Source organism: Protopterus annectens, chromosome 6.part0, assembly GCF_019279795.1.
Source record: "Protopterus annectens isolate FY-2018-M chromosome 6.part0, PAN1.0, whole genome shotgun sequence".
Lineage (NCBI taxonomy): Eukaryota > Metazoa > Chordata > Ceratodontiformes > Protopteridae > Protopterus > Protopterus annectens.
The window spans coordinates 793,098,538-793,121,169 of record NC_056737.1 but is presented as its reverse complement, the minus strand read 5'-3'; the positions used below and the strand labels follow the sequence as shown (position 1 = coordinate 793,121,169).

Genomic DNA, 22,632 nt, shown 5'->3' with positions numbered 1-22,632 from the left:
TTAATAGAATGATGGGCCAGTTGAGAAGAGGAACCCAAGAGAGCCTTCCCTCAGAATCAAGAAGGTCAGCAAAAACCTGATAATCCTAAGACAGAAGAGTTAAAACTTACCTGGTCAAATGGATCTGGTAGCTAATAGTCCAAAAGGCCAGAGTAACAGCAATGAACACCTTTTTGCCCAAGCTTTCCATGGCCTTACTGTCCTTGTCAGAAGGGAACAATTTCATAGAAGACAACAATTTGGAAGTTTTGTCAGAAGAAACAGAGACAACAGAGGGGTCAGCAGAAGGACATTTGTAAAGAAACTTACAACGATCAGGCACCTTATAAAACTATCAGGTTTTAAGGGGCTGGGGGATGGGAATCAGGAGCTTGACAAGCTGCTGAAAAAGTGTCTTAACAAGGCATCAAGGACAGAAGGGACAGCAGAGGGCTTAGGATATTCCACTTGAAGGAGCTCATAATACCTCTTCTGGATGTTGGAAACCTTGGTACAGTCCCATTTAAAAAATTCCATCATACAAGAGATAGCATACCCAAAGGAAAGTTCTTCAAAGGGAGAGTCTGGACTAATGGAGTACTCCTCCTCAGAACCACAGTCTAAAGGAGAAGGAATCTGACAGGAATAAGCTGAAGACTCTTCTCCGGAGTCCTGTTCCTCATCAGAAGAGTCCTGGCTCCTTAGGCATCTAAAGAAGAGTAAATGACCGGGGGGGGGGCAGGAAAAGAAACTCCCTGGGAGGGATTTAAGGCCAGGAGTGCATTAAACAACTCCTATGTAAAATCCCACTATTCACCCTGAGAATCCTTACAAGCAGGGGAAATATGTTTTGTTTTTGTTTCTTTTTAAAAAGGGGCATCAGCCCTAAAGAACTTAGGAGGTTCGAACCCTTGTTGACACTCAATGCAGTGGAAATCTCCTCTATAACAAGAATCTGCGCAACACCTCTTTGTCCCTCAGATATGATCAGCTGTAGTTCTCCCTCAATATCTGTAATGGACACCTACAGAGCCTATGAGGATGTGCAAGAAGCCAGATCCATGCAAGCTTCTGAAATGGTCATGGCAGAGGAATTCAACAGAACAGTGGGATGATCCTATGGGTTTTCAGCAGCTTCCACGGAGACTTCCGGAAAAGGCAGCACAAGCAGCTGAATCTGACCTAACTGTCTTTGGTCTTCTTCTTGGCAGATGGCTGACCCTCAGGCCAGTATGACTGTGCCATCGCACCCTGCACCAACAACTTAAGACGCTGGCTGAAGAGTCTTAGGGACAAAATGCTTAACAAATTGGGCACAATGTATGGTTGTGAGAAACACCCAAGCAAAACAAACACTGCCCATGAAGGTCCTAATGGGGATTATGTCTCTCAGGCGGACTTTTTCCCATTCTGGATGACAAGCAACCTCACAACTAAAAAGGAAAGGAAAATATAAAAAGAAAAACCCCAATGGGGCACTTATCTGAAATATGCTGGGTAACCAGCACAAATGAAGAAGTATTCAGACTGATGATCAAAGATGATGTTCGGACTGATGGCAAAAAAGTTCTGCGGTACATATGTCTGTATGTCACTTTTATGCCCTACCCCAAAGGAGGGAGCATACATGTGATGGACAACGTCCTTCTAAAAAAATAAGTTTTGGTATACTGGCCAGTCTTAGGGCTACCCTTGGCAGGGGATACTTTTAGTTAGGAATACTGTAACAGTGATATGGAGGGCAGCCACGGTGGTGCAGCATTTAGCGTTGCCACCTCCCAGCAAGAGGTTCTCCGGTTCGATCATCGGCTGGGGTGCCTTCTGTGTGGAGTCTGCATGTCCTCCCTGTGGTCGCATGGGATTCCTCCGGGTGCTCCGGTTTCCTCCCACATCCCAAAGACATGCTGTAGGTGGATTGGACACTCTAAACTGGCCCTAGGCGTGAGTGCGTGCATGTATGTGCCTTCTGTGGAAGGTTGGGTGCCGGGCTGGCAACTCGACACCGTAAAACTCCACTGCCAATCATGAGAGGACAAGTGATCCACTGTGGCGACCCCTAACCAGGAAAAAGCCGAAAGAAGAATACTGCAACAGTGATATGGAAGGACATCTATGTAAACTGGATCCAAACAAAGCATAGGGAGGAGACAGGCTTATTAATAATGACCTGAGAACTTTTCAGCAAGAACTTACAGTACCATTATATCTATTATTTACTAGGTCATATACATATGGGGAGATTCCTCAAGATTGGAGACATGCGCTTATTAAACCTGTCTAAGGGAAAGGGGAGTAGGACAAATACAGATTCATGCAGACCCTTAAGTCTACTTTCATGTTGTGGAAAAATAATGGAGAAGGTAATATTACATACATTATTGCTGGAATTAGAAAGGTTGGAACTTGAAACCATATTTCAGCACACATATGTTGAAAACACATCTATTGCCACCTACAACATGATGTTCTGTAACAACATAGCAACTGCTATGAATGAAAATTTGTGCTGTCATATAGTTTATATAGATTTAACCTTAAGCATTCGATAGGGTCATACATAAAACACAGATGAATAAATTAGAACAACTAGGTTTCGATGTACTCTTGATAAGATGGATAGTTGCATGGCTTACAAATACGACATGGCAAGTATCATACAACAACTGGATAGGTGAAATTCTTGGTTAAAGTCAGGCTGTCCCCACAGGGCTATGCTGTAGGCCCATACTTGTTTAGATTTTATCTTTCAAATCTATCTATTTCATCTGAGGCATTCTACAGTCTGTATGCAGATGACTTGAAATTAGTTAAACTGACAACATGTGTTACAGACAGAGCATGTCTGCAAAAGAACTTGACAAAATTGACCATTTGGGCACAGGAGAATAATATGCTGATAAATGCATCAAAAACTAAGCATATGAGATTTGGGAGACATAAACTGAAAGGTGAATATTTAATACAGATCACAGTGATTGAAGCTGTAGATTCATTTGAGGACCTGGGTATATACATAGGTCCATCTTTGAGTTTTTTTAATCATATCAACCAATTGGTTAACAATAGTTATAGACCTACAGGTCGTATAAAAAGTTTTATAAAGTCTAGGAAATCAGAAATGATGAAGTCATTGTTTGTTACTTACATTAGACCCAAACGTGAGTACAGAATAACAGTATGGAAACCTTACTTGCATGAGTAAACTGGAAAGAATACAGCAGAAATATGCCAAGAGCATCTATGGAGATGAAAATTTAAGTTATTATGAAAGACTAAAATATCTGAACTTGTACAGCATCTCATACAGATATATGAGAGAAGACAAAATTGAAGTATTAACGTTTGAGGTTATCAAAAAGTAGTAGAGAATCATCAGATAACCTATGTAGAAGAGTTGAAAGAAATGTGAAGTGTACTAATTTGCTCTCCGAGACAGCAGCTGATGCATGGAATAGACTACCAAATTACATTAAAGCAAGCACTAATTTACATTTTTTAAGAACAACCTGGAAACTTATTATGAGAACAACTGTTTTAGTATATTGGCAGACTAGAAGGATATTAATGCCCGTGCTTAAAATATTTGTACTTGTGTGTGTATGTAATCTGCTGGCTGACAAATTCAGCTCAAATTTCACCTCCCCATCACCCCCCAGTTCTCCCCCAAGAAATATCCTTCAGTACTCTACCGCCAATCATCACCAACAAACAGGTTGCCACTGCGCTCTCTAAAGCTAGAAACATGGCTTCAATGGAGCCTGACAGTATACCAGGTTGCCTCTTAAACAGCTTAAATCAGGACTTATCAGATCCATTAAAATTTCTATTAAACTACAGCCTCTGGAATGGCTTTGTTCCAATACAGTGGAGGACAGCAACAGTCATCCCTCTGCACAAAGGGGGATCATCTACTGACCCAGGAAATTACAGACCCAAAAGTTTGATTAGTCTTGTATGTAAGGCCATGGAAAGAATAATCACGGACCTGATAAATAATGACATTGGAGATCTCCAAACATTGAACCCGACCCAATTCAGCTTTATCACGGGCAGGTCATGGCTACTGAATCTGGTGGATTTCTTTGAGAAAGTCACTAAGGCCATGTATGAGGGTAAAACAGTACATACCACCTACCCTGAACTGGCTAAGGCATTTGACACAATTCCCAATATAGGTATTATAAATAAACTAACAAAATTGGACACAAATCCCTATGTCACTAGATGGATAGCAAGTTGGTTCACAAACAGGACATGTGGTTAAAGTGGGTGAATCCAGATCCAACAAGAGGCCAGTTACTAGTAGTGTGCCACAGTGTTCAGTGCTAGAGCCACTCATGTTTGGAATATACTTCTATCAAGTCAAGGCTAATGTGGACGACCTCTGGATGGCCAATTACTAGTAGTGTGCCACAGTGCACAGTACTGGAACCACTCATGTTTGGAATATACTTCTATGAAGTCAATGCTAATGTGGACAGCCTCTGGATGACAAAGTCTGCCAATGACTGCAAGCTGGGGACAATCACTGAATCACCCAATGATCTAGATAACCCTTCAGGGGGGTCTAGAATAGACAAATGATTGGTGCTAGAACCATGGCCTAAACCTAAATGCAAAAAATGCATTATTATACCTTTTGGGAAGAAAAACACCCCAGCAAATTACACCATTAATAGCACACCAATAAGAGAAGACTCAGAGGTGAGATATCTATTTACATTGATAGATAGACTGAATTTTGACCACCATGTATCCATAATGATGAGGAAGTCCTTCTATGTCGCACAACTTATAAGTAAAGGTATGGCATCCAGATCCAAGGAAATTATAATCCTGCTATACTCGGCCCTTATTACACCAATAATTGATACAATGCACCACTTGGCATGTATATGACTAGGCAACTTACAGCAGCTGGAGCAACTTCAGTGGCTTCTCACAAAGAAAATACTTGGTGTAAACAACATGTTCTACATGGACAGACTAAAAGCCCTATCCCTTTAGTCTGTCTCCTACCAACTATTATGGGGTGACCTATGCCTGACCTACAAGGCACTCACAAATCTAGTCCTGATGGAGCTGCTAGATATTTCAAACAGCATGAGGGCTACCCATGCTAGGGATCTAAATGTAGTCTGCAACACAAACAAAACATGCTGGAGAGACAGATGTTTCTCCCAGAGATTGTCCCCTCTTTGGAACAGGCTTCCTGCTTCCTATTCACATTAAACAGAGCCCTTCCCTGGACCACTTCAAATGCAATCTAGATCAATGGATGGGGAATCACAAATTTATGTCATCCCTTATGGACAGGGGTAATCTGTAAGATACTCACGGCATAGACACAAATCCATGTCATCTTCTTGACCCTAGGGGCCATATATTGGGTAAAATAGGGTTATATTGACTAGCCTTGTAAGGGCTCTTAAGCTGTTTCCCTGATAATCTCCTATGAACCCTGACCTGCTTTAACAGAGGGAGGCATTGACAGGGAGAAGCACTTTGCTTAATATTTTTCCAGTATTAGTTTATTTTGCTGTGTTCCCTGTTTTACACATCTACACACGAGTATATTTTGTTTTGCAGTGGTAGAGGGGCAGGGACTAAACAAATATGAATGTCACAGGAGATGGAAATACTTCTTTCAGCAACAGGGTGTGTGCACCATCTATGGCAGTCAACTGTGCAACTGCAGATGTACTGCTTCTATTGTGTGCAGTAACTTTTTCCATTGTGTCTTCCTTCGGCAGGTTCAGTTGCAGCTGAAGAGGATGTGTAGCCACACTTGTCATGGTCTACACCAGCCAAGGCATCTAGTACTGGGTTGCTAGTAGTCGCCAGGGCTACCTCTCAACAGAAGAGGAATAAGGGCTTCTGAAGGAGTCACTGGTGCTCTCTTTGGCCACTTCTTGGGAGAGGGTTAAAACTCTTTCCGAGAGAGAATCGTCAAGAGACCTGTCCTCGTCTCTTAGCATATAAGAATGGAGGCTTGTGGTGGTTGAGATGCAGCACCAACTGGTTTCCTGCCTCAGCAACATGAAACAACTTATGTTGTGGCTTGTGGAGTCACAGAACTGGCAAGTTCAGACCATTATGCTATTACTGCCTCTAGCCCTGGCCACACAGGCAGGTAAGGCCTGGGTTTGTTTCATTCTTGGCTGGCCTGGCATCTAACTGTACCAAGACTCCACTCTATATCCATCTAAGTGTTTTTCCTCACTTCTTTGCCATTCCCCATTCCTTATTCAGTGTTAACCAATGTTCATCACAAACTACCCACCCATCTGCATGCCTGTGTCCATTCTCTGTCCTATCAACTGTTTGCGTGTTTACCATCCCTTTCTCAGTCTGTGCTTTACATGAGGTAGTCTGCTCTTGCCACTTGCTCTTCTCTCTCTATCCCACCCACAACCTTCCTTTGCTAGATTTTCCTCCTACCATTCTTTTCTACAGATGAAAAAGGGGCTCTTTACCAAGAAAAAAAAATTAACCTTCCTTCACACCCCACCTTTCATACCTTATGGTTACTCTTATGTGCTTTCCTCTGTTTACTGCCTTTTCCTCTCTTACTTTCCTATCTACCCGATTCCTCCCCTTTTATATGATGGTTAGATTTGATACTTCTGTTTTCAGCTCCACAGTGGTCTATCTGATGGCTGCTACACTGCCCTTCATGTCCAGGATAAGCATGAAATGCAGCTTTGAGGTACTCTGTTACATCAGTGAGCAAGCACTGACTCAGCTGTACTCATCTGCTTTCATTGTGAATTCAGTTACGTGCACCACTGTAGCTTTTCTTTGGCTGTGAGACAGCCTAGCACTGCACCTCTCATTAGCGCTAGCTTCTGTTTATTATGTAGCCCTCTGCTAAGTCTGCTGGCACTCTTTAAGGCCTAATACAAATTTGATAAGCTATCGCATCACAGCGACCCACTTAAAAAACAGCACATATGAATTCCAACCAGGAAGTCTGATTTGAATTTTGTACACTTTGTGCAAAGAAGATCCCATTTGTTTTGGACACTTTTTTATAAGGAGTAAGACAGAAGAAAATAGAAAAACATGAAGTGCAAAAGTTAAAAAATATATATTTTATCCTTTTTAATGTTCAGGGCAGTGTTTTTTTTTCCAATAGCAAGCATAACTATTGCTCATTTAGACAGTAAGAAAGATGTCACTGAAAGAAGACAACTCCTGTGACACAAGGGTACTGCATTTGTATTTACTGTCTTTGGAACATATAATACACAGGTAACCGGAATGGTCAGTTTCCTTTGGTCATTTATTAAAAAGTTACAAACTGCTTCCAATGAATTTGTTTTTCCATAAGTAATCTCAGTGACATCAATCTTCCTGACAGAACACTGGTATATACAAAATACACTAATAAAATAAACGCAGAAGTAGAACTACAGAATGGTAAAACAATTAGATGACACAATCAGTTTTAACTTTGTATATTCGAGTCTACATGAAAGCTGGCTACACCTGTGACACAAGATTCCAATAGCAGTGAAGCAGTCTTAATCTAACAACAAATGCTGTTTAATCAGAGAGGGACATACCAAAGATAGTAATTGCAACTTCTCCCCTTCAGTGTTTGTTATACTAAAATGTGAACTCATGTCTGAATATTTAGGAAACAATAATTTGTAAGAAGCTGAAGATTCCACTTCTTCAATGTGCTTTTCATGCTAACAAACTAAAGTTTAAGCATTCAAGTAAATATGTGCTCCCCTTAAAGACAACAGTCAATATATAAGCATTAATTAAATCACACTGTACCTCAGTGATGATGCAGGCCAATCCAGCTGTGTCATTTCACCGAAATTTGAGTGCCCCAGTTTTTCTGCAACCATATCTGGAGTTAGGCGACCTCCAAACAAATCTTTTGCATTTTCAGTCTCTATCTGTTCCTGTAAACAAATGAAATGTTGCTGCATTAGTTACAAAACTGAAATTGTACAGTTATAAAAAAATATGCTTTAAAACTACAACAGATATTATGCTCATTATAACAGATGACTATAAAAATTCCACTCCTACAGTCCTCAGTTCAGTTATTTTTTCTCTTTAGCCTCGGTAATTTGGAGACCTGAACACGTTCTGCCAGTAAATAGTATGACATCAGTACCAGATTAGCAGTGTGTGCCCTCCTTCCACTCACTAAGTAAATCTTTTAAGACAGTAAAAAAAATACATGCAATAATATATGCTTGCTTGACTTGCATGAAATTAGATCAACTGATAAAAGGACATATCTGTTACCTCGGATAATGGATGTCCTTCTCACTGAATAAACTATTAGGGACAGTTCCAGGCAGTATCAAAATACATCCTGGGATAATGGAAAGGGGCCAAAAGATGAAATCTCAGAAAGCTGAATTTTGTAATACCAAAGTGCCAAAGGATGTCTATCTCTTTCAATAATGGTTCAAGGAGGAGTGCTTGGAGAAGATGCGATTCAATGACAAACTGGCTGCCAAAGCACAAATGTCAGCATTTAGGGCTGTCATCCTTTCAGATGTCCAAGTGGGATACAGGTGTGTGGACAAAGCATATGGCATCACATTGGGTGCAACCAAGTCTGTACTAAAACAACTTTGTAGGAATATTTGAAATACGATAGTGGTATGGAGGTTGTAAATGCTCTGTGGTGAATCTTAGATATTTTTTCAACCTTTGGATGCAATGATGGCCTGAACAAAAGTTATGAGTAAGGAAAGAAACTCAGCCATTTTTCTTCTTCCAGTGACAAAACTATGCTATGCCAACGCTTGATGTTTAAACCAGACAAACAGTTGTTCTTAGTAAGCTATGACAACTAAAGCATCACCACTTGGTGAGTATATTACTTTTCTGAATAGCTTAACCTTTACATTTATATATCATCCATTTCCTCAGTTTCCAACCCATTCATGTTGGTTCACACATTACACTGTGACAAAGCATTGCTGACATGTCAAAAATTACTAGGACAAACTAAGCATCATGCAAACAAAAAAATAAGTTATGTATTCACCATAACATTCCATCTGAGTAGTTCTACTTCATTTGTCTTCAACCTGTGGGTACCGGATCCGAGCCAGCAAGTTCACTAGCATCTGCTCTGAGCTCCAAGCTCCTCCCCTTACCCATACCACCACCACTACCTTCCAACCCCCAGATCGAGTTTGCTGCTACTTATACTGAGAACCCGACCTGAAAAGACACCTTGCGCAACTAAAACTTCAGCCAAACAGGCTATCTATATAGTAAGGCTGGGGGGAAGGGGGGAGGGACCATTGAAGACAAATGGTAGAACTACTCAGATGGAATGTTATGGTGAATACATAACTTCTTTATCTGAAGTAATTTACTTTATTTGGTCTTCAACCTGTGGGACAGAGTTCCCAGCTACTAAACTCCTGGGTGGCCCTCATGGAAGGATATTCCGGAGCACCGCGGAACCAAAGGATGCTCTCCTTCTAGAAATCAAATCCAATTTGTAGTGAGAAATAAAGGTATGAGGTGAGGACCAAGTAGCTGCAGAACAAATATCATCCAATGAGACTCTCGACCAAAAGGCCACAGAGGTAACCACTGACCTATTCGAATGAGCTTTCACCTGACCCGGAAGAGACAAACCTTTATCCTTACAGACCTGAAGGATGCACAAGGAAATCCATCTAGTGATAGTGACCTTAGAGATAGGTTTACCCAAAAAGGGTTTAGAGAAGCTCACAAACAATTGATCAGATTCACGAAAGGTTCTAGTCCTGTGTAAATCGTAACGGTCTATGAACCTCCAACAAGTGGAGTCCATTCCATTTTGTTAGCAAAATTTGGAAAGAAGACAGGTAAGTTAATGGTCTGACTGATGTTAACTTGTGATGCTAACTTAGGAAGAAAGGACAGATTAGTATGAAGGGAAACCCTATCCTTATGGAAAATCATGTATGGAACTTTAATAGACAATGCTTGCAGTTCTGACACCCTTTTAGCAGAGGTAATAGCCACTAGAAATGCTGTTTTCAAAGACAAAAACTTAAGATCCGTGGTTGCTGTAGGTTCAAATGGTGCAGCGAACAAAGCTTGAAGAACCACAGTAAGGTCCCATGGGGGAACATGATCCTTGACCGATGGCATAATAGGAAAGTACCTTTCATAAAGGCTTTACACAGTCTGGAAGAGGCCAGAGAAGCAGAATTCTCACCTACGTGAAAATGAGAGATGCAGCTAATTGAACTTTGATAGTAGAAGAGCTTGATCCTTGTTGAAAAATATTTGCTAAGAAATCGAGAATGGCAGGAACAGGAGCTGTGAAAGGGTCTAAACTCCATTGAGAAGCCCAAAAGGAAAAACGTTTTCATTTGCTACGGTAAATCTTCCTGGTGGAATACTTATGAGCTGCCACCAGAATAGACCTGACTGAAGAGGATAATCCAGGAGTACTAGCAATTAGGGAAACTGGAGCAGCCAAGCCGTGAGCTTCAACTGTCCAGGCTTGGATGAGCAACCCCCGAGGGGTGTGAAATAAGATCCTGAATGGGATCCAAGATCCAAGGTGGAGCCAGAAAGATGAGACCAAAGGAAGGGGAAACCATACCTGGTGAGGCCAAAATGGGGCAATGAGGATCACTTTGCTCCCCAGTTGATGAGCTTTCTGTAGAAAACTCGGAATAAGAGGTACTGGAAGGTAAACATACAGAAGACCAGGAGGCCAAGCATGGACTAGAGCATCTCTGGGGCACTCCCTCGGCTGGGGGTTCAGAGCGAAGAACTCGCTGCACTTCACGTTGGAAGGAGATACGAAGAGATCGCAGCAAGGCTGACCCCACTCCAGAAAGATCTGCTCCACTACTGAAAGATTCAGAGACCATTCATAAGGCATCAGTATAGTCCGACTTAACCTGCCCACTAGGATGTTGGACCATCCCGGAATGTGCATTGCCATCAGAAAGCCACCGGTGGAGATCGCCCATTCCCAAACTCTCATGGCCTTGCGACAAAGGGGGTAAGATCTGGTCCCTCCCTGTTTGTTGACATACCAGACCACCGACATGTTGTCTGATTGAATTGCAATGGATCACAGAGGAAGAAAGGCATGAAGAGCCTGCAATGCCAAAAGGACTGCCCTCATCTCCAGAACGTTTATATGCAAGCTGGTCTCGACAGGGACCACAGGCCTTGGACTATCCTGCCCAAACAATGCCCCCCCCACCTAGGTTGGGAGGCATCTGCAGTCACTGTGGCTTGGACAGGGGCTAGAACAAAAGGTCGTCCCTCCAGGATTTCCGGAGAGTACATCCACCTGAGAAGGGACAACCTGCAGACTCGACTGAGGTTTATTGGATACGATAATGGAAGATCCAACAGGGACCATTGCACCACTAGAGTACACTGTAGTACCCGCATGTATAACCGGGTGCACGGGAGAAGCATTATGGTTGCTGCTATAGAACCTAGGGCCCTCAAAACCGATTCTGCTGAGGGAAGGTGAGAACGGTAGAGGAGGGAAACATCCATCCTCAGGTTTCAAACTCTCTCCGTGGTCAGGAAGATTTTTGCACTGTAGTGAGTCTATCCATGCCCCAATGTAGTCTATCACCTGGACAGAATTTAGAACAGATTTAGATGCATTGACTGTAATCCCCAAGTGAAGTGCAAGCTTTAGGAAATAATCCCTGGTTTGACAAAGTAGACGCTTGGTTGGAGCAGTGAGGAGCCAATCGTCCAGGTAGGGGTAAGACCTGCATCCCCTGAAGCCTTAGGTGAACCGTTGCTACCGTCATCACTTTGGTGAACACCCTGGGGTTTGTGGTGAGACCAAAGGGTAGGGCTCGAAAGTGGTAATGATTGACTCCTAGCCAGAAGAGGAGGAACCTCCTGGAGCTTCTGTGCATCTTTATGTGATAGTAGGCATCCTGGAGGTCTAAACAAGCACATCCAGTCGCTCTCTTGCAGGTATGGCATGATGGACTGTAATGTGACCATCCAGAATTTTTCTTTGGCAACTGGCAGGTTCAGGGTAGATAGGTCCAGAATGGGCTTTAAGTCCCCTGTTTTCTTTGGCTCAAAAAGAACCTGGAGTAGATGCCTGATCCAGACTGATCTGGGGGTACGGGTTCGATGGCTCAGTTTTCTAGCAGCTTGGAAATTTCCAGTGCTGCTGCCTCCCTTTGCGTGGGTGGTATGTCCGGGAGGTTTGGGAGGAACCACAAAAGGGACTGAGTATCCTCTGGATATGATCTGAAGCACACAGTGGTCTGATGTTATGGACTCCCATGCCACCAGGTGCAGCGACATTTGACCCCGACTGCCTCCAGAGTAGAGCAGTCGGGCAACCCCTTAGGGTTGGTGCCCAGGCCTGTCGACAATGGTTCTCTAGACCCCAAATTTTCAGACCCCCTCTGCGTCTGGGCCGGCACCTATCCTGTCCCCCTCTGCCTCTGGGGGAAGAAGAGCCCGGAGTGTCCCGGGAACACTGAGACTTCTGGAGCCACATCTTTTGCCCTCGCTGATTCTGGGAAAAGGATCTTTGAGGGTTCGAGAAGTGGATCTCAACAACAGATGGTGTCTTCCCATCTTTCTTACTCTGGGCCAAAGTCTCTTTGACGGTCTTACCAAAAAGGGCAGAGCCGTCATAAGGGGCGTTGGCAAGAGACACCTTCAAAGTTCCGAAAACCGACATAATCTGAGCCAGGCATTGCACCTCATGGACACGCCGGGCCCAGCTGCCCTAGCCGCTCCTTCAGTAGCATGTGAAAGGAGTTGCATGGATGTATTAGAAACTGCTTTTAAAGTGGCCATTCTCACGGAGAACGTGAATATCCTCCTGCAACATGGACTTAGGGGGGACTCAGCCAGTCCCTTGACCAGGTCGCACTGTAGTCTAGTAACATGCCCAGGTAGTTTAGCTCCCTGATGGAAAAAGTCGCTGATGCATAAACCCGCTTCCCTAAGCAGTCCATCATCCTAGACTCTCAGTCAGGGGGATGAACCGAGGAACTCTCCTGGGCTATTTCCTTTTTAGTGGCTGCTGCTACCACCATAGCATCTACAAGGGAGCATTTGTTCCACGCTGGTCTGAGGGTGGACTCAAGACTTTGTCTGGATGTTTCGGGATTGGTTCCATGGTGTCCGGCTCCTTCCAGGCCCACAAGGTGACCAGGTCCACCAGGGGATCTGTGAGAGGGGACACCCAGGAAGTAGATGGGCCTGTGCCGAAAGCCTCCAGGAACACGGATTTGTCAGAGGAAGGTTTTGGGGTGGACCAACCTCCTCACTAACATAGGATTTCCATGACGTCTCAAAAGGAGACATCCTTGGGAGGTGATCTGGGGGAACCTTCCCCATCATCCAAATCCGTGCTCTCGGTGACGGACTCGGGGGAGTACAAGTGCCTCCTCTTACACGTATTCTTGCGAGGCACATCTCCAGTGGAGCTCTCCAGGGGGAACTTGCAAGGCACTTGTTCCTCAGGGGGAACCACCTGGGGCTCCTCAAGCACGGGCTGTCCCCCTCTGGTACAATGATGGGATTTGTAGACATAGCCGAGGGAGTCGGGCCGGAGTTGAGTAAATAGTTAAGGGTCTCGATCCAGTGGACAGAACCCTTTCCACCATGTCGAACGCCAATGGAGAATGAGCCTCCTGGGCCGCCATTAAGGAAACCGCTCTCCCCGGATCCTACGTGAGAATCGGAGCCGGGACCGAAGTGGACAGAGCTCCGAGGGGGGAACGTGACCTGACAATGTCAGAGCTGATAAAAAAAGTTCTGCTCCCTCGGATCCGACCCCCAGGCTACAGCTTTGAGAGCCACTCTGATCTGAACTGGTCAGATCTGACATGCTCCAGGCAGCTGCCGGCATCAATGAGGCAGGTACCGTCGGCGCCGACCCCTGACTAAGGCCATCCTAAGATCCAAGTACGCCAAACCCGGTGGACGCATCACAGAAGGAGAAATTGGCATGAAGAAAGGAAGCGAGCTCTCCTCTCCAGAGGGAGAGGGGGCTGGCAAGACTCCCATCTGGATCTGAGTACGAATGAACCTCCTCATCATTTTATCCATGTTGACTTCAGATAAGCTTCGGGTGGACCTTGATGAAGCCACGGACTACAACCTGGCAGGTCAAGGAACAGAGGCCCTAGATGGTGGTCGTGGCTCTTCTGGCTTTGGGGAAAATCTCGGAGATCGGAGCCAAGGGGAGTCACGGATTCTAGACTGACTCTTGGCAGGAGTAGAAGCAGAAAGGTCTGGGGACATTTTACGTTTTTCTGGCCTGTGCTCTCTCTCCTTCTATCTGCCTCTTCTGCGCTCCACTTCCACAGGTTTAGAAATGGGAGGTTGAGTCCCAGCCTGGGAGGGAGGAGAAGCAAAGATGAGAGGAAGGAGAGGCAGCCACAGCAGCCGCTGTGACCGAAACAGTGGAAGAGGCAGCCGCCTCAGTAGTGGCTAGAAGGCCTTTCAGGGCCAACTTAACCCATCTATCCTTAATAGCGCATGGGTTAAAACGCGCAAATGGAACCGTCTGTACTTAAATGTGCTACACCCAAGCACATAATGCAAAGAGTGTGGCCATAGGCTGGTGACAATTTGTAGCCACACTTAGTGCACCTCTTAAATACTGGCTTGGAGTCAGCCATGTCTCTACAGAATAAAACAGCACACGCAACAAGAGAAGGAAAAAAAGAGAAAAACAAAACTATTTCCTACTTGGAACCACTCACCACACACTCAAAGGCACACAGAACGCTGAGGGAGGAAGGGAAGCAACACACAAAAAAGCCCTAAACACAACGCACCAGTGAGGGGAGGAGGAGAAGAAACCTACACTAACAGCTAACACTCAATCAACTATGACAAAACTGCTTACTTATCAAAATCCCAACTCACAAACTCGGAGCTCAGGATCACGATGTTTCAGGCAAGCCACGGCAAACGATATCTGGGGGTTGGAAGGTAGTGGCGGTGTATTATGGGTAAGGGCAGGAACTTGGAGCTCGGAGCAGATGCTAGTGAACTTGCTGGCTTGGATCTGATATGGATCCGGTACCCACAGGTTGAAGACCAAATGAAGTAAACTACTTCAGATCATTATAATTTATTCTTCCAAATTGTTGATTTTTTTTTTCATTAAGCCACTCTTCTACCAATGTCACCATTAATTTTATTAGCTTTAAATCATGATTTTTTAACACATTTATTAAATTAATCACTTACGACACAGGCAAACATATATTTACATAATAAAAAACATGTCAACATATTTACAGTTACAAACATTATACATCACATACATGCTTTTATACAATTATCACCAATCCAACATTACATAAATTGCTCAGTTCCTGCCACTCCTTAAACCTCATTCTTCCTTCTCCAAAACATTATTCTGCATATATTTTTTCATGATTTCCATTTTTCTATGTAGTCTGCTCCTATCCTTTTCAACAGATCCTAACTCCAGTTCATTTATCAGAGAAATTAAAGGAAAGATAGTATAATACAAACAGGAATTGGAATATAAAATGAGAAAAAAGTCAGTGAAGAAAGGACAATAAGGAGATACAAGGTATGAACAGGTATTTGTCCACATTTAATGATATAGTTTATCCTGGTGTTGAGCAAGAACAGAGCCAGCATTTGGCTAGAAAGTCTTTCAGAATGATTTTGAAGGATAGGAGGGAGGTGTATTGACCTGATGAATAGAGATGGGGAGTTCTAGGCATTAGCAACATGGTACAAGTACAGACAATGCCCAACAGATTTGACATGTTCGGAGTCAGACAGGAGTTTCTGGTCAGTGGATTGTAATGACTGACTAAACGTATAGTTGTGTAAAATGTTATTTAGTGCCGGACAAAGATACTGATTCTGTATAATTTTTTATAGGTGGCAAAAAGCAGCTGTGTATATGTTAATGGGGTAGTTCTAACCAATTTATGCTTTTTATGCTATACAGTGATGGGTTCTGAAAGGGGTATTTGCTGCAAATTTAGCAAATTTGTTATAGCACTGCTCAAGTTTGGATTTTTGTGATACTTGAAGGTTAGGAAGGATGGGAGCACCATAAAAAAGTGTGGGAAGGAGATTAGTAGTGACATGTGCAGTGTTAGTTGAGTCAGTGAGAAAGTTGTTGGCTCTATACTGAAAGTTACCTCTTGCTTCCCCATCACACCACCACACTTGAAGAAAATTTCTTTGGAGTCTGCCTGGGGTATAAAATACCCTCTGTGAACACTTCCAAGCAATAATTCTAAATCGTCTAGACATTTTTGTGTATTTGGGAGTCATACATACAGTCTCCTATTGCTTCCTAGTGAATTGCTTATCCATTCTTTCTAATCTTTTCTGATCTCCTCTGATTGATTCTTATATTTACCGTACATTATTTTATATACCCTACTAATTATCCATTTTTAACAGCTTCACTTTTAGAGTCAACTAAAAACTCTACCAGAGCAGGGCTTTCACTTAGGAAAGGAAGTCTCTAGGTTGCAGTACAAATGTCTTCTTGGCCTTTTCCCATTCTATTATCTTTCCCTCTATAGTTACTTGCTTCTAATACTTTGGTTCTTTGACAGTTTTCTATAGTAAATTCCAGCCCCACCCAGCCTATTCTCAATAACCCTAATTCATGCATCCCTATCAGAAGAATCTCCTCCCTCCATTCTTCTGTTGGCTTAGTTCTTAGAATACTTTCTGCTACTTTGTGAATACAAACCTCCTGTCTGGCTGTTGTATTCTCTAACAATCTGCATCAAAAATCCCATTCTCTCCTCATTTCTTGAAATTCCTCCTGCTTCACCTTCATCACCACTTTCCACTCTGTATCATATCTTTCTGATTGTGTTATGTACATGAGCCTTAACAATGTAGCTCTAAAACATCACTTCAAATCAGGTAATCCTAAACTACCTTGTTCTGTTGAAAGGATCAACTTATCCCACATGACCCTTTCCCTCTACCCCTCCCAGATAAAATAATTCACCTCTGTTAATTCCTGTCTACAACTTCTCCTCTGGTTGATAAAAAATATACCCAACCTATGCATAAAACTAAAGGGACTAAAATCATTTTAACTGTATCTTGATATCCATGCCTATAAATAAGAACTTCCAGTTTCTCAGTTTTTGTATTTTTTTTGTCTCTTCCCACATATGCTGCCATAACAATCTTTTTTAACCCATACTTCTAAATAAATGCAAAGATGCACAGACAAAGCAGCAGAGAGGATAAATGGTTAACTTAATAAACAAGCAAAAATACAAAAGCACAAAGTGAACCAAAGCAACATAAATACTCAGCAGTAAAACAATAAACCTTTAATAAAATGCAAGCGCTTTTGCAGTACTAATTATACTGCTTCCTCAAACATTAAAAACATGAACAAAAGAAATCTCACTAAACAGTTAATAAATATCACATGATCAATTGAAATAAAAACATTCACTTCTTATAGTAACAAGATCATTCTCTCAAGCCCTTAAAGGAACGTATCACCGATGCTACCAAAATATAGGACTCACAGAAGAGTACATAAAACTATCTACATGAGGCTCTACTTTTACGCATGGGTTTCAATGTAAGTTTCTCATTTAATCCTTTACCTATGTCTGCATTAAGTCTAATGATCTACCTAGTCTACATGACTACTGTCAAGTTCTCTATATCCCCACCATGGTCATTTAATTCAATCTGTTCTACTGCCAAAAGCCTGAAGGTGTGTGTGGGATCAAATGTCATAACATGTTCCGACAATGACATCAGTGATATGTGCCTTTTAGGGCTTCAGAGAATGATCTGGTTACTATAACAAGTTAATGTTTTTATTTGAAATGATCATGTGATTTTTATTTGAGTTGATCATGTGATATTTATTAACTATTTAGCGAGATATCTTTTGATCATGTTTTTAACATCTGACGAAGCAGTATAATTAGTACTGTGAAAGCACTTACATTTTATTAAAAGTTTATTGTTTTTTACCACTGAGTCTTTAGGTTGCTTTGATTCACTTTATGTGCTTTTGGATTCATACTTCTAAATACGTCATTTTATTGTGTCCCCATAAATATGGGTATTGCTGAACTAACTCATGTGTGGGTACATAGTTTACAGCAATGGCCTTTGTTTTGTCTGCATTAACTTTACATCCTGGAAAAAACTTGAAACTGTCTCAGAATGCTCTACAATACTGAGATGTCCTTTTCTGTTTTTGTTTCAGGTACAAAATAAGATTGCCTGCAAATAAAACCAACTTTTCTTGATTACCATACCAATTATATCCTTAAATTCCTGAGTCTCATTTCTTTGCAAATGGCTCAAATATAATGCAAATAACAAAGGGAAAGGAGGACATCCTTGCCTGTTTCCTCTTTTCAGACACAACTTGCCAGACTGGAATCCTCCCACTTTAGTTTTTGCCTCTGAACTCACATATATCCTCCTAATTAACATTATTATTGTATCATAAAATCCCAACTCACTCTGCTGAATGTTTTCTCTGCATCAAGACCCAACAGCAGCAGTATTTTTTTAATTCTGCTTCCCTCTGGGTCATCATTGTTCTATTAATGTTGTCAAATATTTGCAATCCCTCCACAAAACCACATTAATCTATATCTATCGATTTTGTCAACACCTTTGCCATTCTTTTGGCTATTTATAGATGTAAATACTTTATAATCATAGTTTAAAATTGAAATGAGCTTATATGAAGCTGGGTCTAATGGGTCCTTACAGTCTTTAGGCATTATAGCCACCACAGCTTTCTTCCAGGATACTGGTGGTTCCACTCTTTTTAAAATACCATCAAACAAATACTTCCAGATCTTTATTACTTTTTTCTTTCCTATCTTATAAACTTCCACAGAAATACAATCTAGTCCTGGAGACTTTTATTCACATTGATTTTACATCACCATTTTTATCTCATCTCCGATCTTAAAAGTTAATTGTTGAGCCTCTAACTTTGGCACACCTAAGTCTTCCATAAATATTTCCATTTGCAGTTTTTCCTTGATTTCTACATTTCTCTGCTTTATACAAATTTTCATAACATTTCAAAACTATCTGTAATACCTCAACAGGATCCCTGGTTAGTTTTGTTGTTATAGACTCCCTAGGTCTGGCAACAACCCTTTCTACTTTATGTAGTTTAAGTCACTGTGCTAGGGCATTTTGTACTCTGGAGTTATTATATACAAAAAAAAAACAAAAAGAGTTGCTTAACAGCATTCTTCCTAACTCATGCATATTATCCAGATACTCCCTTATTTTCTCTTTAGCACTCTGCAGCTGCGCCTCTTCTTGTTCTGTGAGATTCCCCTTATTCGACAATACTTTAACCTTTGTCAGTCCCTCTAAATAATTCTTGTTACCTCTTAAGCATATCTCTTTTTATTTCTACCCTATTTTTAAACTTGTGTCACTAGCTATAACTTCTGAAGAAATTTATATCTTCCCCAGTAATTCTCAAATAATTTTCACCACCCATTCCTTAAATTCCTCTCTTTTTAACAGATAGGTAGGGAGGTGCCAGTGTCTCATTTTTACTTCACTACCCTGCATTGTATCTTAGTTCTTACTGGTGCATGATCTGAAATAGCTACTGGATGTGTGTGTCAAAGCTTTCAATTAAATGCACATGTTCCTGCAAAATATAATTTCTATCTATTCTAGCCTAGTTATTTTACCTTGGGGAATAAAATGTAAATTCCCTCGGAGTTGCTTCTACTGAATTTTCATCTTCTATACTAAATATTTCTATAAATTTCTTCAGAAATCTACACTATTTTATTATATTTTCCATTCTAGGTCCCCCAGATACATCCTCATTGCTGCAAATCAAGTTCCAGCCCCCATCTATAAGCAATATTCCCTCCTGAAAGTTGATTATGTCTCCCAATTTTTTCTTAAACTCAATTACAGCAGTTTTAGGTAGAATCTTCCTCCCTTGCTACAGCCCTTTACTACCAAAATCTACCATTACTATATTTCTCCATTCTTCTGTCATTATTAGAGCTCCAATAGCAATTAGTACACTTGCCCTATTTTCTTTTGTCCCTGATATTATGCCGAATATCCATCATGAAATCCTTTCTGTATCAAATTCACATTCTCACTTCTTTCCAAATATGTCTCGTAGTACTGCAATTTGCACTCTACTTTTCTTAATATAATTCAATACTCTCACCTTGTTGTCTATACATGAGACTATTCACATTCCAAAATAATATGTTTAGTGTAGTCATTATGATAAGAAGTTTTTATTCCCACCTATCATACACAAAAGATTTTTAAATGTCTATTCCCAGCTTTTATGTTACATGCACCCAGTAATTTTTGGCAGGTTGATCTCTTATACAGTTGTTTCTTGTCATCTCCATATGAACTTATGTCACATTTTACAAGTATTTTTGTTTTAATGAAAACCTTTAAAACAAACACACACACACACACACACACACACACACACACAAAATACCCCCATAACCTATTAACTTAAAACAAAACTATGCCCATCTTCAAATAATGAAGTTTAATTCTCCTGATATTAACAATTGTCCCAAACTGACAGCTGCACAGATAGGCATAACTTAACCTAACATTAAGGTTATCCATGCTATGACACTTTACAGCCTGAGCTTCTGCTTACACTAATTGCTATTTTCTCTCATTTTATCTTCATTCCCCATCCAGACATTAAAAAAAAGTTTATATGCTTTCAGAAAACTAACTTTTAGCCTTAAAAAAAGTGTTTTGGTTTTTACTGCTTCCCCTACACTCTGCTTGTCTCCATGGTAACACAAGTACCAAATGTAGACCTCTGCAAACCTCTGAACTTGCACTGAACATTTATTTGCCAAAGGAAAACATTTCATTACATTCAGTGTACTCTTATTTACTTGCTTACTTATATAAAAACATATTAGATTAAACCAAAGGCCTTAATCTAGGCATTCACATATGTAAAGTTAAGACAGAACATACCAGTTCTACATATATTATAATCTCTGTACTTTTACGTCCATGCCCCACCTAAACAACTCAAGATTACAACAGATTAACTTAGATATGCTTTTGTGCAGCATTTCTTCTCTTTTTACATAGTAATGCCTACATTTCTTAAAACTATAAAAGAAAAAAGGCACTTGCTTGCATTAGTATCTTTATCACATACAAATGAAAAAATATATTACTATATAACATGCAATTTGTATCATGAAATGTCACCTACAAATACTAAGAACAAAATTATTTTACTTAGTTTTCTTTTTTTACCTCCTCCTTCCCTTCAGTGTCTTTCCAAACAATTATGACATGAAGTGGGGCATATGTATTTCAGTCCCCTACAAGTTTAACAAAGTCAACAGAAGACCAATTTTATTACTTTTTCTTTTAAAGCCATATTTCACAAATATGATTGATGCTTTATAGTCTCATATTTATTCACTAATTTCAGTGTTGGTGGTCTTCCTGTTCATCTTCCAACACCAGACTCCAGTTCAAGCCCAAGGTGCCCCCGCTTCTTCTAGTCAGCTCCTCTGCTTTTTACTGTCTTTCAAACATTTTCCTTACAAACACTGGAAAATGTTTCACTGGCATAGCCTTTCTACAAGCTTTTTTATCAGAAGAATGAGAAGCAGACTCCCCTTCTGTTTGATGGCTCAATTTTTGTTGGGCAGACTTTTATATTTCCAGTTCTGCATCAAAAATTACTTTGATCCTCCAGGAAAAAATATTCTGAAGACAGCTGGGTATAGCAGATTGAATCTCAATCCTGCCTCTCGATTTTCTTTGACTGCTGGGATAAATTTGCTTCTCTTCTACCTGGTGTACAGTGAATAATCATTTCCCAAAAACACTCTACTTTCTCCAATTTTTAATACTTCCCCTCTTGCCACAGTTTTGTCAGGATCAATTTTTTTTCTGTTGATACGATTGCACCCTAACTAATTCAGGTCTTGGCTGCTTTCTCTTGGCCATGTTTAGAGCATATACATGATGTGCCCTTTCAATTAACAAATCCTGCTGTGGAGTATAAGGCCAGTTGCTTATTTGTACTTTCATAAAATTAATACAGCCTGTTCCTTCCAGTTATTCTGGTACAGCAGAAAATCTCAGATTTTCTCTGTGTGCTCTGCCCTCTAATTCTACCATTTTTGAAACAGTTCTTCTTGAACAGTCTCATACTCAGACAGCCTTTCTTCATTCTGAGTTCATTTGAATTGTTGTTTAAGGCTTCTTCCATCTTCCAGCCTTTTATTTGAGTTGATATACTGTTTCAGTGTTCTGTTTACTTTAATCAGCTCTAAGCACGTTTGAGTTATCTTTTCCTCTAGAAGAAAGGACTAGAATCTATGTCTTTGCACCACAGGTGGAGCCTGAATTGTTTTTTGCTGAACTGCAGGATTCTTCCCAGTGAGCATTTCCTCCATCTTTTTAGATGATTTTCTTTCAGGCTCTATACGTTTCTTTTTGTTGGCATCCAGGCAGTGTACTTACTAGCCAGTAACTGAATATATTAAAACTTGCAGAGTTTCTGGCCCTCATCTCTCACTTTCTTTTTATACATTAGGAAAGCTGAAATCAAGATGTTGAAAAAAAAACAACTTTAAAACATTACTGAAAGAAATGTATTTACTGACTGCATCAATCTGT

At 41.0% G+C, this 22,632-nt stretch overlaps 1 protein-coding gene across 1 annotated transcript in view; it reads right to left on the bottom strand.

Annotated features, from left to right (window-relative positions):
* Positions 1 to 22,632, bottom strand: part of LRRC9 (leucine rich repeat containing 9) — a 3,097,114-nt gene that overhangs the window by 868,513 nt on the left and 2,205,969 nt on the right. The window contains exon 24 of the mRNA XM_044073581.1: positions 7,768 to 7,898. Within this exon, the coding sequence (XP_043929516.1) occupies positions 7,768 to 7,898 (131 nt within the window). The remainder of the gene's footprint in view (positions 1 to 7,767; positions 7,899 to 22,632) is intronic.